At 40.6% G+C, this 16,598-nt stretch overlaps 1 protein-coding gene across 1 annotated transcript in view; it reads right to left on the bottom strand.

The window, feature by feature from the left end:
- Positions 1-1,560: 1,560 nt before the first annotated feature.
- ABCA12 (ATP binding cassette subfamily A member 12) overlaps positions 1,561-16,598 on the bottom strand; it is a 542,556-nt gene continuing 527,518 nt past the window's right edge. Inside the window, 2 exon segments of the mRNA XM_030210844.1 lie at positions 1,561-1,844; positions 8,128-8,265. Coding sequence (XP_030066704.1) covers positions 1,734-1,844; positions 8,128-8,265 — 249 coding nt within the window. The 3' untranslated portion in view covers positions 1,561-1,733.

Raw genomic sequence — 16,598 nt, 5'->3', positions numbered from 1 at the left:
TGTTACTACATCCTCTGGCAAAGAGTTCCAGAGTATTCATTGAGTGAAAAAAATATTTCCCCCTATTTGATTTAAAAGTATTTCCATGTAACTTTATTGAGTTTCCTCAAGTCTCATTTCATTTGTCATTTGTCACAAAAATCTACAGCAAATAAGGTTCAGACACAGATAGGTTTATTTTTTTAAAAAATGTATCCTTAAATAAGTACAAATCTTTAATATATTCAAAGTTAGTACATATCTGACAAAAATACATTCAAAATGATAGTGGCCAGTTGCATTTCATCTTAATTATCTCTGAAGTCTTCTGGAATTACGGACACATAAAGTGAAACTTCTTTTATTCACAGTTCTTTAATCCCTGAGTCATCCCTGCTTAGCTCTCATACCACTAATACTGCCCCTCACAATTAGTGCCTTAGGGGCCCCTTTTACAAAGTGGCAGTAAGCCTAAAGTGGGCGTACTGTACGCTAATCTGGACCTACCGCTGGCCCAATGCAGACACCGGCGGTAGTTCCAGCCCTGGCACGTGCTATTTCCCAAACTAGAGAAAAAGTGGCCTCTATTTTATTGTGCAGCGCTAATCCAGCAGTAATTGGGCAGCGCCACACACTACCCAGTTACTGCCGAGATAGTGCAGGAGCCCTTACCACCACCTCAATGGATGGCGGTAAGTGCTCCCCCCACATGGCCACACAGTAAGAGAAATCTTACCACATAGCCATGTCTTTTTTTTCCGGCCTTTTTACTTGCTGCGGTAAAAAAAACCTCAGCACATGGCAAAAATGGCCCCTGCCACAAGCACAGGGCCTTTTCTACCTCAACTTGGTAAGAGAACCCCTTACATGGTAAAGAAGTCCAGACCTGAATAGTCATGAAGACTAAACTTTGTTCTTGCTCTAGAGGAAGCCGCCTAAGAACAAGGGTTAGGCATTTTTCATAGGTCGGTACCTGTATCTGTTAACAGGACAGACAGAGGATTTCATTTTTTAGTGCTATCAATATGGCATCAGATTTCATAAATTAAAAGTATGTTAAAAAAAAAACAAATTAAAATTGCACCTCATTTTGAAATTGTGCTATAGCATACTAGAAACATGTAAACAGATACAAAGTGCAGAACATTCAACAGTGCTTAGGATATTAACATATTCATAATTATTAGTATGGCAGGTAACCAATATATTGAAACTGATCCCTTGCTTTAACATTCATTTTCACATTTAATGCCAGTTATATGTTTTGCTAAGGAAGATCTGTATTCCTAGCACCAAAAGGGCTGGTGTATTCTAAACTATAAATAACAAACAATAATACAGTATATAAAATCCAATTACATACATAGAGCTCCTGACATGATGCTGGAAAAGCAAACGTGTTCCATTAAACATCTGCGTGTGTAATGGAGTGGAGGAGTGGCCTAGTGGCTAGAGCACCAGTCGGTCTTGCAATCCAGAGGTGGCCAGTTCAAATCCCACTGCTGCTCCTTGTGATCTTGGGCAAGTCACTTAACCCTCCATTGCCTCAGGTACAAACTTAGATTGTGAGCCCTCCTGGGATAGAGAAATATCCAGTGTACTTGAATGTAACTCACCTTGAGCTACTACTGAAAAAGGTGTGAGCAAAATGGAAGTCAGCTTCTTATCCATTTTTAAGTTCAATTGATATATGCACTTTGAATCCACCCCCTATTGTAGTTGGTTAATAAGACTTCAAGTCTGAGAAGATCTATTTAGGTAAGGACAAGTTCATTAGTATCTGGGCTCCTGGAAGTAGCATTATCAGAGATGGTTGAAGGAAAATTTTCTTGACCTGATTGGGATTTGGCAAAGTTAATGAAAACCTGAAGAGACAAAAAAGAAACACAAATATACAGTTACTGGTACAACTTCCTAGAATGATTAAAGACATATGATTACAATAATTTGATATACACTATTGATCAGATTTCAGGATAGAATAGTGTGATTGCTGTGTTAGTCCACTAAAATCAGATTTCAGCAAGCTCATTAAAGCTTCAGTTCATATTGAAACACCCTATCCAAAATCCATGAATTGGCACTTCCAAACTTTATTTAGTAGGATTTAGTTACCGCCTTTTTGAAGGAATTCACTCAAGGCGGTGTACAGTAAGAATAAATTAAACATTAGCAATAGACAATTATAGCAGTAAAATATTCAAATAACACTACAAAATATGGCATAGTATACTACTTACAATGTCAACACAATACGTAGTAGAACATTTTAATTGACAGTGTGGGGTATAAGCAAAGATGAAACATAGCGATAGGTAAGAGAGTATGAGGAGTTAGAAAATAAGGTGACTAATTTAAAGAAAGTTGCACATGAGGTCAGAGAAAATATAGATAGGTAAGAGACTTAGGGGGTCTTTTACAAAGCGCGCTCGCATTTTTAGTGCCTTCTAAAATTGATCGCGCGCTAAACATTAGAGACGCCCATAGGAATTCATTGGTATCTCTAACGTTTAGCGTGCACCCAATTTTAGTGCGCACTAAAACCGTGAGCGTGCCTTAGTAAAAGGGGGTCTAAGAGGAGTTAGAAAATAAGATGACAAATTAAAGAAAGGTGCACATGAGGTCAGAGAGATGGTTAAATATTATTTCAGCTAGAGTAGGAGTGGATAATCAATCTCTGAGACCATTTATAAATATGTCCTGAGACCATCGCCATTTAGGAACAGCATACTGGTGGAGTATGGGCAGGATGGGATCATTCCTGCTTTATTATGACCAACTGATACAAGTGGGAAATCAAGTGGTGGGCAGTTTTTTTAAATTTTTGTGCCATAGATTTTTGTAAGCTGGAGGAGAAGGGTGGAGGACTGGGGCTGGCTGCTTTATGTTTGAAAACTAAGGGATCAATGCTCAAAACTAACACTGGTGCTAAAATGGGGTTAGCACCAGGTTAGCACACATGTTATTGTGCACTGAATGCTCTAATGGTTTCAGTGCAAACCGCATTTAAGCCCTGAACCAAGGCTTTAAAAAATGTTTCCCAAGCGCGTTTAGTGCAGGAAACTTGCCACCAGATTCAAGGCAGTATTAGAAGGGTTGGTTGAGAGAAGAGGTATCTAGTGCCACCCTTTCTCTCCCCCTCCAACCCAACCACCCCGCCCTGGATGGGCTTCTCCCCCCCCCCCACAAAAAAAATAAGCCTGATGGTCTAATGGATCCTCTCCAAGCATCTGCCTGACCCCTTCCTCCCTAACCCCCAAAACATAAAATAAGATCTGGAGAATTGATGGCCTCCTGACCCCCCCCCCCCCCCCAAGTCTCAAAAGGTCCTATTACGAAACCAAAATAGGGCCAGACTACAAAGGCACGAATAAACTATACCAACTCGTGAATAAATTACTAGACACCACACTGGTTACCACAACCAATACAGACATCCCACCTGCAGACAAACTTGCTAATTACTTCAACGAGAAAATTGTAAACCTACGTAATACGTCACCACAGAAAACCACTGACATCGAAAAATTCATTGAATGTCTGGACCCAATCCTCGGTGAATATCCAGCAGACCGAATCTGGACAAATTTCGCTCTCCTTACCGAGGAAATTGTCACCCAAGCGATTGACAGGTTCGCCAAGTCTCACTGTAAACCGGACACATGCCCCAACTACCTAATAAAATCTGCCCCTCAATGCTTCATAGCAGACCTCACATCACACCTAAACTACATGCTGCAACATGGACTCTTTCCTAAGGACAAAGGCAAAATACTACTCACCCCAATACCTAAAGATTCAAAGAAAAAAGCAAATGATATCACCAACTACCGCCTAGTAGCATCCATCCCTCTGGTAGTCAAATTGCTGGAAAGCATGGTAACCAAGCAACTTACCGACTACTTAAACAAATTCTCAATATTACACGAATCACAATCAGATTTCATTCCAACCACAGCACCGAAACAGTACTAATCACTCTCTTAACCAAATTCAAACAAGAAATTGCAACTGGCAAAAGGGTACTTCTCTTACAATTCGACATGTCTAGTGCGTTCGACATGGTAAACCATAAAATACTACTAAACATCCTAGAATACTTTGGGATTGGTGGAAGTGTACTTAGTTGGATCAAGGGTTTCCTAACCACAAGAACATACCAAGTGATAGCAAATTCAAATATATCATCACCATTGAAACCAGAATGTGGAGTACCCCAAGGATCACCGCTATCACCAACCCTCTTCAACCTAATGATGACCCCACTAGCCAAATCCCTATCCAACCAAGGCCTGAACCCTTACATCTACGCAGATGATGTCACAATATACATCCCATTCAAAAACGATCTAACAGAAATCACAAACGAAATCAAACTTAGCCTGCAAATCATGAACTCATGGGCGGATACATTTCAATTAAAACTCAACGCAGAAAAAACACACTGTCTTATCCTCTCATCACAATATAACATGAACAAACCCACCAATATAATCACCCCAGACTACACCCTTCCTGTTTCAGACAGCCTGAAAATTCTCAGTTACAATTGATCAAAATCTCACGCTAGAAAGCTAAGCGAAAAATACAACAAAGAAAATGTTCCACTCAATGTGGAAACTCAAATGAGTAAAACCTTTCTTCCCGAGGGAAATATTCCGCAGCCTGGTACAATCAATGGTGCTAAGTCACCTAGACTACTGTAATGCAATCTATGCCGGATGCAAAGAACAAATCATTAAGAAACTCCAAACTGCACAAAACACCACAGCCAGACTCATATTTGGAAAAATGAGATACGAAAGCACCAAACCCTTAGGAGAAAAACTACATTGGCTCCCAATCAAAGAAAGAATTGCATTCAAAATCTGCTCCCTGGTTCATAAAATAATTCACGGCACGGCCTTGGACTACATGGCAGACCTCATAGACCAGAAACACCAACCAGAAACACAAAAAGGTCAGCAAGCACATACCTAAATCTACACTACCCTAGCTGCAAAGGACTAAAGTATAAATCAACACATGTATCCAGCTTCTCCTACATAAACACGCAACTATGGAATGCACTACCAAACGTCAAGAAAACAATGCACGACCTAACAAACTTCCGGAAATCATTAAAAACCAACTTGTTCAAAAAGGCATACCATAATGATCCAACCTAGACACCTGACCCCTGCAACACAACGAGACGTATACCAGAACTGGACAAAACTTAACTCTTTCTCCTTGACTTCCTAATTTAATCTGTCACTCATGAACTTTTATGCAATACCACTCTGTATTTCTCATATTGGAATTGGCGATCGCCATCAAGGTACTATGTAAGCCACATTGAGCCTGCAAATAGGTGGGAAAATGTGGGATACAAATGCAACAAATAAATAAATAAAATAACCTGATAATCTAGGAGGACTCTTCTAGCCAGGCCACGCCAAGCCCGGTCTGGAATCCCCAAGTCTCAAAATAGTGTGGTGGTCCAGTGGGACCCCTCGGCCAGGCTGGCCTGAACATCCCCAAGTTACAAGGTAACCCCTGGTGGACTAGTGGAGGTCCATCCCCATATCTCTCATATGTAGGAATTATGAACGATGCCCACTCACTCCTGCTTCTCTAGGCCGCTATCTTGAAAATGGTTGCACCCCGCCCAGCCTAGTATATCCTAAGATGTCTTGGGCAGGGCCTAATTACCATATAAGGGAGCTCTCCCAGATGTGATCCCAGTCACTCTTGCTTCTGCCAACACTGGATTCAAAATAACCCCTAGTGGTAGTTTCTTGCAGTGGTGCAGCTACTGATGGTCTCAAGGGTGGAGGGAAAGGAGGGAAGGAAGAGGGAGAAATGTGCAAGTGCAAAGGGGAGGGAGGGAGACATGTTGGATATGAGGTCAGATAGGAGGGAAGAGAAATGTTGAACCTGGGGTGGAGGGAATGGAGGGAGAGATGCTGGACAATAGGAGGCAGAGAAGAAAGAAGGAGATTCTTGACCATGGGGGGGGGGGATGGAAAGAGAGATGTTGGACCAGGGGTGGGGAGGGGAGAGAAGAGAGATGGGACAAGGAGATGCTGGGAGTGGAGGGGAAAGGAAGAAAATTTCTGGTGCAAGGGTGGGAGGGGGAGAGGAGAGGAGAGTGAAAGAGAGGGTGGAGAGAGGGAGAGGAAGGGGAGATACTAGGAATGGTGAAACTATGTGGGAGAGGCCAAGGATGGTTGTCAAGATGAGTGATAAGAAGATAGTGAGTAGGGTAGAAATGTGGTAAAGAAGAATAGATGATAGAAGGAACTAGAAAGCTGGGAAATACATGAGACTGGAAATGAGAGAGCTGGGCAGTTGAGAGAAGGAGATGAAAAGTTGATAGGTCAAAAATAAAAAGGAAATGGAGGACTAGAGGGTAAGCAAGAGGATGAAATTTGAGTAGACAGAGGCAGAAAAGAAAGAAAGGAAGGAAGGAAGGAAAGAGCTAAAAGGGAGAGATTAATATGTCAGAAACAGATGACATGAGGGAATGGAAGACAGAATGAGAGAGGAGAAATGACAAATGGACAGCAGTTCCTGTAAAGAGTTAGCAACAAACAGGAAAACAGTAATTGGCATCAACATGGTATAAAATTAAAATGTCCAGACAACAAAGGTAGAAAAAAGTGTTTTAATTTGAATGTATTAACTGGAATATATTAGCTTTCAGAAATGTGCATTGCAGATGTCTTTGTATTGTGCTGAGTACAAGAGGAAATGCATTTTGTTATTTCTCCTGTGTTGCAGTACATTCCAAGTCTGACTTTTAGAGGATAGCAGTTCAACTTTTGTCCTCATATTTCTATTTCTAATTTGTAATCCTTTGTTCTGTATTTGGTGAGAGTCTGTCTGTTTTGTGTGTGACTGAGGTGCAGTATTCCATTTGAATGTAATTTCTGTATAGAGATCTGTAGCAGTCCCACCTGTTCTGTTTTATTAGTCGTAGGTGTATTGGTATTCTAAGGCCCAATGCAATATTTGTAGTATTGCCTATTTATAAGTATGGTTCTTGCAGCTTGAATCATAGGATTAGGGCTAGTGTAATATAGAATGTTTGCTATGGTCATATCAAGATAGGATTATTGTCAGGTTTTGTATTAGTTTAAAATGTGCCTGATAGTGAAGAGATAAGAGAAGCAGAATATTTTTTGTGTGGTGTCTTCCATGGAGAAATGTCTTAGTTCTGATCTGTACCTGTTGGAAAAGGCTGGATTTTTGTGGATGCAGAGAATGTTTACATTTAACTCATAAGAACCCCTTCACTTTCTGATTGTAGTTATAGGGGATAGCTCCTCCTGATTCCTGGTGCCTTGAGAGGGTGCAGCGTGGGGTGGGGCACATGGGCAGGGCATACTTGGCTATTGCTTGAGGCATTGGATGGGCCTCCAAAGCATCACAGTTCATGTTATATGGGCCTTGCATGCACTGCAGAGACTAGGCTTAGAAGTGCACACTGGTCCACCAGGAAGCTCTTTGGTATCCTAATGTAGTAGTTAACCCTGTACCAACCCTTTCTTTCACATTCTAATATAGTCTATTTTTCTATTCCCTCTAAGCTGAGCAGGAATCCTCCAACTGCATTGCTACCAGTCAGGGGTGGTGCTTCAATATTGTGTTTTAAATTGCTAGGAGAGGCAGAGCTTGCCTGTCCCTCAGAATCTTTCCACTTAATTACGATCATCCAGCTGTTGGGCTGCTGCATGGTTTATCTATCTGAGCAAGAAGACAGGGGTCTGTTTAACCCAGCGAGCAGTGTTTACAACTAAGAATGAGTGACTCCTGACGCAGGCACTAACGCCAAAACACGGCCATGCCAAATCCAACCTTTCACGTCACGAATATCTGTAGTTGAGTGGAAGGATTCTATTATGCTTTTTGAATAAATAAACGTTTTAAGGATATATGGTTCTTTATCTTTTTTGCTTTGGACTGCACTTCCTCACTGTTTTGCTTCCTAATGCAATTTTCTTGCATATCTAATTCTTGTTGAATCTGATGAAACCTTTCATTGCTTCTTTGAGTTTTACAGTATTGCACGATGTATAGCAATACGTATCAAGATTTAATAATATAAGTCCCCATTCCATGTGTGTAAACACTAGGAAGCAAATTTTGGCTGATATTGCTTACCTCATCAAGAGTGGTTTGACTCACTGAAAAGTGTCTGATATTCAAATCCGATTTGTTGGTTTCTAGCAAATCAAATATATTTGCTACTCCACCTGCAGAGATCGGTATATGATACTCCAGCATGCTGAAATGTTGATCCTGTAGGAGAAAATGTGGTATTAGTTGTCTAATCTAAAACAATTGTATCTAATAATAGTAATTTTGTACATGCAATATGTAATGGCCTAACTAATTAAGCATTTTTACACAGACAGATCATGGGAGGTTAGTTTTAGTGAAGCCGACTCGGTATTTCATAACAGAATTCCACAGCACTTTACTGAGTGATTGCAGACTGACTATGATAAAAGCCAAGGCTAGATTTATTAAAAGGCACTACAACATTACCACATGGTAACAGGCATTAAGATGTGTTATTTTAGCACAGGTCTTGTTTTATGAAATGTGACCTTTACTAATAAAACACAATGGCATAGTGCATGCTAATGCGATAGCATACTTTGGTAAATCTAGCTCTATCACACTCATTTTATCTGTATCAAAAAGATGAGATATTAATTCAATCATGGCAAAGTTGGAATGTGTGAGCTTTGGTTTATACACAAGCAAAGAAATGTAACAATCATCTACCTCAGACAACAAATAAATCTTCTCTACCTTTCCCTCCCACATTCTACAACAATAGATCACCACTATTCAGGTTTTAAAGTCACTTTTAAGGAGAAATTAGAACAGGAAGCTGAAATGTTCATGCACAGAAGCGAATCTGATTATGTGTCATAAATAGATGTGAGTTGTCATGGCACAATTTAGTGTAACTTGACAAATCTATGGAATCTGACACTGACTTCCTCTGTAGAGGCAGATTTTTTAGCATAAATGGCATTTTTAATTGGAATATTTCTAAAGCACATTCTTCCAAGGCCAAAGCTTTCACAGGCAGAAATTGAAGCATTTGGCAGAGTATGCAAACAATATGAGATCTGAAGACCTCTTGAGCGAATGTGGCACTTATGTTTGAGAAAGGATACAGGAAATAAAACAGAGCAATATATCATCTTCCCTTCCACTAGCCTCAATATGTTTGGAATACATATAAGTTAATCAGTATGCTCTGGTTCAGCAATCACAGCAGCAGAAAACTCGTCTGCAGAATGCAGATTAAAAATATACATTTACAAATTTCCCTTTTCTAATATATAGTTGAAATGGTTAACTATTCAACTTTTTCATATATGCACACCAAAATTTAGAAAACCATTCTTTCATAGAGAACACAGACTTGCTAGCAAGATTGTTTTATAAAAATGTGATTTGCATATATGGTAAATGGGCAACTTTAGCTCCAATCTGAGGGTGACAAATGATCAACAAATAATGCTATATAATTATCACATCACCCATCTTAAAATGAGTCCTATTTTTCATTGGTCATCATGGCATCTGTAATACCACAGCTGATATAACCTGTCATATGGCCAAAAGGCACAACACTTTGAACTGATTTTCTCATTTATATCACATCTCTGAAAAAAGGAAAATTTGGAAGGGTAATAGTGACCATAAACAATATATGTGTTTTAAAATGCACTACTCTGTCATCAGGGAAAAATGTACATCTTTGATTAAACAGTAACTTTTTTAGGGGGCATTTTTTAAACTATGATTTTTATCTCTGCTCTTTGTATCAAGTTTGAAACATACAATAGACTATGCTAAGTCTCCATTGAGCTCAACATCCTGTCTTTAACAGCAGCCATTCCTAGTCATAAATACCCAGCAAATTCAAAAAGTAGATCTATTTCTTATAGCTCATTTCTAGAGAGAAACAATAGCTTTTCCATATCTACCTGGCAAATAGGTCTTTATGGACTTTTCTTCTCAGAGCCTGTCTAAACCTCTTTTGAACCCTGTTCTGTTAATTGACGACATCATTTGGCAAAATTCCACAGTTTAAACATGTGCTGTGTGAAAAATGCTATGATTTGTAATTGTAGGTTCTAAATTCACCCACTAGATGTCACTCTTGAGTGTTGACCACAAATCCTTACCCATCAGACACTGTGAACACTGTACCACATGATTAGCCCCAGTTGACAGATGAAACACAAGACATGACTGAGATCAAACCAGGATCCTTTTTTTTTTACTAGTCCTTTCATACTTTTGTGTGTGTGTATATCTATATTTGAAAATAAATGAGTGTGTATTTCTAGATAGATATATTTCAAGCCCATTATAAACCATGAAATTTCACTGCTTTGTCACCCTCTGATCACCATGCATATCTCCCTGTCCCCCATCCTCTCAGCCCTCTCTGTTTCTCACCTAGCTCACCCCATCCTAATCCTTTCAGACTGTCACTGAAATACTTTGATGTTTCACTTATATATGCTGTTACTTATCAAAATTTGCTTATTTCTGATCTGACGAAGAAGGGCTGCCTTCGAAAGCTAATCAAAAATGTATTTAGTCCAATAAAAAAGGTATCATCTTATTTTCTTTTCTATGTTTTATTTTATTCTATTTCTATTGACTGACTATAGATAGATACAGATACAGATATATATAAAATAAAACAAAACAAAGATTTTTATTTTAGGCAATATATAAAACTTGAAGTAATTCATTATTCCTAATTACTGTGGGGCCCTGTTACAAAGGCACAGGAGGGCCTACACATGTACCGTGTGTGCCAAATTGGCACTACTGCCCGGCTAGTGTGTGAAATGGGTGATAATTCTGAATTTGGCGTGCACCAAATCTCACGGTAAAAAATAATTTTCTATTTTCTACCGTGGGCCTCTTACCTGGCAGTAAACAACAGTTGGCGCGCAGTGAATGCTTACCGTGCGGGTAGCACGTGAGACCTTACCGCTAGGTCAATGGGTGGCGGTAAGGTCTCAGGCCAAAAATGGACGCGCGTTGGTTTCAATTTTAGCGTACATCTATTTTCCAGGCCCCTTAAAAAAGGCCCTTTTTCCTAGATGCGGTAAAAATGGCCCGAAATGCACCCATAAGACATGCTCGCACTACCACAGGCCACTTTTTACTGTGGCTTAGTAAAAGAACCCTTGTGTTAGTCAACTATAGGGATGGTAAATGGGTAACAGATCTGCCCTTAAATTTCTGCAGACAAGTGGACAGAATAAATGGACCACTTAATTTGCTTTATGCAGTATTTAAGCACAAGCAAGACTATTTGAACTTTTAGATGGAGGCAAATATTTTAAAATCAAATTGTTGTGTGACAGGCAGTCCCATTGTGCTTTACAGTCATACTCAAGTTCTATAATGGGTATGAATGATGAATTCCACATTTTATTGAGACAACAATGATCAAGGTGCTGCTATCAACTTGGTACTGTGGATTCTTAGCAATGTGGTGAATGTATTTCTTAAAATACTAGCTCAGGTAAAAAAAAAATGCAGCCTAGTTTACTTTCTGACAGTGTAGGTAAAATCATATTCTTTCAGTGAATTATATTTATTTGTAAAATTTGTTATACCACAGGGTCACAAAAAGTATCAATGCGGTTTACTATAATCCATAACATGAAGTGGAACAGGACAAATTTAATACAATGGGGAAAATAAAACTCAATAACATATAAGAAGAAAGTAATGAATAGTACAACATAATTGCCAGTACAATAAAGCAAATTAAAAGAAAAAACATATTACAAGGAGATCAAACAATTAAGCAAAAATGTCATAAAGAGAGAGGTTTTTTTTTGAACAACCATGTCTTTAAAGCAGATTTAAACCTTGTGTAAGAAAGGTCAGAACACAGGATAATAGGGAATAGATTCTAAAGAAATGGAGCCACACAATCATATGTTAATCAAACAATAAAGAACACAGATGTACTAAAAGGTAAAAACATATGGGGATGATTCTATAAGACTCACCAATCTGGAGAACCACCGTATCTTTCCCGGCTATTGATTCCATATGCTAACCAGTGACTACTCCACTCATCCACTCAAAATTTACTAATAATACCGTCTTTTCGTGATATTATACAAAAACATACTAGGAAAGCTATCTTTTGTGTTCAAGGACAAAGAACATTGGAATAGGCTCCCACAATCACTTTCATTACCACACCTCTCTTCAAAGTTTTAAAAAGGAGCTTAAGACTTTTCTGTTTCTAGATGCATTTTCCTAAATCCTTTATATTCACTTCCCCTTCTCCTTCACTGAGGAGGGTGTGTCTGAGTGACGATGAGATTTAATGCTTCCCCTCCCTTTTTTTGCCCCTTCTCCCCTCTTTCCTATCAAGATATTGTAGTTTTACCCTCTTTCCTCTTATATCTTGTATTGTCGATATGTACATGTTTATCTATTTTATATTTTTAGCCTGTATGCCGCCTAGACACCTGCTCTGATAGGTGGGATAGTAAATGTCTAATAAAACTTGAAACTTTAACTTGGTGTTTCAAGTTAGGTGCCTGGATGCATAACAGCATCTTGGTACCAAGATTCCATTATTGAATACTAGTGTAAGTCATCATCAATGGACTTACATTTAAGAGGGTGACTATTTACGTCAGGTCTACGGTGGGCGTAAGCTTGCACACCTAAGTGTGCCATGCAGTGTGAGCAACTTACAGTATTACATAAGTTGCATGCGTAGGTAGAAGAAATGCCCATGTTCTGCCCATGCTTCTCCCACATGTGCATACCCTTTGCAGATACATGCTATAGCACTTGTGTACTTCCTTTTAGAACAGAGCATAGTGCACTTGCGTGCATAAGTGCTAATTACAATGTCACTTATGTAACTGCATGCACTGAATTATGGTTAAATCATTTTTATTGAACAAACCGTTAACTGAAGTACATAATACTCTCACTAAAACATAGCTGTTATTAGTTGCACATATACAATCATTTCTTTTTACAACTCAATTTCTCTCCCCCCCCTTTATCCCTCCTCCCCCCCTCAATACTTTCCGGTTTCTTGTCCATAATGGGGAACAACTTAATGTTAACTGTTTAATAGTCTGCTTCGTGCTACCGGTTGAAGTGTAGCCCAAAAATTCTCCCATGTTCTCTGAAACAACTGTCCCTCCTCCGAGGAAAGACTCTGAATCCCACACCTTTCCAACTTTAAAAGTTCTATCATATGTATCCGCCATGTTTCCAGCGTGGGTGCATGGGGTTCTCCCCAATAGAGCAAAACAGCTTTCTTTCCAACATAAGTGGCTCTCAGTAGAAATCTCCGAAATGCTGAGCAAGTAGGGCCAGAATGCTGAGTCACATGTTCTGGGACTGTCCGCAGATCGTACGTTTCTGAATGGCAGTGTTTGCTGCAATTAACCGTTACTGGAAACGTAGGATTACAGTGCGTCCCCAGAATCTATTTGGGGTTTTTGACTGTTCTGGCACTGAATTATAAAATTGTCCTGATGGTATTTCAATATCCAATTACATATGTTAATGTCTTTGATAAATGTTACATGAAGAAAAAAAAAACTAATTTAGCTTTATGAATTTAAATTGTTTTGTATAATAATTGCTACCATGCTATTCCAGTATTCTGCAACATGCAAATTCCTGTTTAAGATTTCACAGTTCCAAAATAAGAATATAAGAATAACCATACTGGGTCAGACCAATGTTCCATCTAGCCCAGTATCCTGCTTCCAAAAGTAGCCAATCCTGGCAGAAACCCAAAGAGCAGCAACATTCCATGCTAGCAATCCTGTGGTAAGCAGTGGCTTCCCCCACAGTGGTGTTCCTAGCCTCGACGACACCCTGGGCGGATCGCCAATGCGTCCCCCCCCAGCGAAATGACACCTCCCCCGGGTGCACGCCGCTAGGGGGGGTGCAGCGGCGCACGCCTGTCGGCTGCGAGTTTGAATCGCTACGCTAAATTCTCTCATTCGCTGCAGCTCCCTCCCTCTGCCCCGGAACAGGAAGTAACCTGTTCCGTGGCAGAGGGAGGGAGCTGCAGCGAACGAGAGAATTTAGCGTAGCGATTCAAACTCGCAGCCGACAGGCGCGCGTGCGCGGCACCCCCCAGCGGTGTGCACCCGGGGCGGACCGCCCCCACCGCCCCCCTTTGGTACGCCACTGTTCTCCCATATCTACTTCAATAGTAGACTATGGACATTTCCTCCAGGAACTGGTCCAAACCTTTTTTAAACCCAGATGTACTGTTACCACATCCTCTGGCAATGAGTTCCAGAGCTTAACTATTTGTTGAATGAAAAAATATTTCCTCCTATTTGTTTTAAAAAAGTATTTCCATGTAATTTTAATTGAGTGTCCCCCAGTCTTTGTACTTTTTGAAAAAGCAAAAAAATCGATTCAATTCTACTTGTTCTATATCACTCAGGATTTTGTAGATCTCAATCATATCCCCCCTCAGCCATCTCTTTTCCAAGCTGAAGAGCCCTAACCTCTTTAGCCTTTCCTCATATGAGAGGAGTTCCACCCCCTTTATCATTTTGGTCACTCTTTTTAAACCTTTTCTAATTCTGCTATTTTTTTGGGGGGGGGGGGAGGGAGTGAGATACAGCGACCAGAACTGGACGCAATATTCAAGGTGAGGTCACACCATGGAGCAATACAGAGGCATTATAATATTCTTTGTCTTATTTTCCATTTCTTTCCTAATAATTCCTAGCATCCTGTTTGCTTTTTTGGCCACCACTGCACCCTGGGCAGAACATTTCTGCGTATTGTCTACAGTGCCGCCTAGATTTTTTTCTTGGGTGCTGACTCCTAAGGTGGATCCTAGCATCAGATAACTAGGATTTGAATTTTATTCCCAATATGCATCACTTTGCATTTGTCCACATTAAATTTCATCTGCCAATTGGATACTCAGCCTTTCAATTTCCTAAGGTCTTCCTGCAATTTTTTATAGTCCACAGTTTTGTGTCATCAGCAAATATAGGACCCCTTTTTACCAAGCTGTGGTTAAAGTGGTCCTGCAGTGGTGTCGGCGCATGAATTTGCTGTGCACGGAGGCCCCTTTTACTGCAGCAGGTAAAAGGCAGAAAAAAAGGAAATGACTGTGCAGTAAGTACACACTTGCCACCTGGCCATTTTCTGGGGGAGCCCTTACTATTTCCTATCTAGGAGGCAGCAAGGGCTCCCTTGCTAACCCAGTGGCAACTGGGCTGTGCACAGGGAGGGTGGCACCACTGCCAGCTCCCGCAGTAGTGCTAAATTGGATGTGTGAATGCTATGGTAGCTCTACTGTGGCATTGTAAATGAGCCACTTAGAGGGGAATAATCGAACGGCGCCGGTGAAATACATGGCCGGCGATGTATTTTGGCGGTGCCGCAAACAGCTGGCCAGACCCATATTTTTGAAAAAGATGGCCAGTCATCTTTTGTTTCGATAATACGGTTCCAGCCAGCCAAATGCATTGGATTTGGCCGGGGTTTGAGATGGCTGACTTCGTTTTTTAGCGATAATGGAAAGTTATGTCGGCCATCTCAAACCCCGGCCAAATTCAAGACATTTGGCCATGGGAGGAGCCAGCATTTTTAGTGCACTGCCCCACCCCTGACATGCCAAGACACCAACCGGGATCCCTAGGGGTCACTGCGGTGGACTTCAGAAAAGCTCCCGTGTGCATAGCTCCCTTACTTTGGGAGCTGAGCCCCCCAACCCCCCCCCCCCCAAAACCCACTACCCACAAATGTACTGCACCCACTAAAACTGCTCCAGGGACCTGCATACAGCCTCTAGGACTTATATCTGCTGTATAACTTTGGCATACCAGTTCACACCTGAAGACTAATCTCTCTGAAAGCAACCTTTCTTGAAATAACCACGTTTACTCACAGTTAACTGCAGATCAGAGGTTGTGCCCCACTGGCAAAGAGTCCCCTGGTACTAAGATGAGCAGTAGGTGAGAGCTGGCACAATGGTGTACAATGCCCTCTTTCAGTACCATTCAAGGTAAGAACTACGTTCTTTAACGTGGGTAACACAGGAAAGGGATCTAAAACTGTCTTACAAAAATGGCCACTACCGCATGGACTACAACAGGAAACAAAACAGGGCACACTCTGACCCAGTAAGCAGGGTTTTGGGCGTGCGCCAATCCTTTTTTTTTTTGCCGACAATGGACATGCGGCAAAATCAAAATTGCCGCATGTCCATTTTGGGTCTGAGACCTTACCGCCACCCATTGACCTTGTGGTAAAAACTCAAATGGTAACCAGGTGGTAATGACTTACGCGCGCCAAATGCCACTTGGAATGCATCCGTTACGCGTGCCCAAAAATAAAAAATACTTAACAGATGCGCATATTGGACGCACACCAAAAATGAAATTACCACAAGAGCCACGTGGTAGTTGGGCGGTAACTCCATTTTGGCTTGTGTTGGGCGCGCGTAGACACTTACGCGGCTTAGTAAAAGGGCCCCATAGTCTTTTCAAATTGTGTAAGTAAGAGGGGTGTTTTTTTTTAAACTTCTGTACTCTTTCAGAAATAATGAT

The sequence above is a fragment of the Microcaecilia unicolor genome, chromosome 7 (genome assembly GCF_901765095.1).
Source record: "Microcaecilia unicolor chromosome 7, aMicUni1.1, whole genome shotgun sequence".
NCBI classification, from domain to species: domain Eukaryota; kingdom Metazoa; phylum Chordata; class Amphibia; order Gymnophiona; family Siphonopidae; genus Microcaecilia; species Microcaecilia unicolor.
The sequence above is the reverse complement of the archived record's forward strand: the minus strand, read 5'-3'. Positions and strand labels throughout refer to the sequence as shown.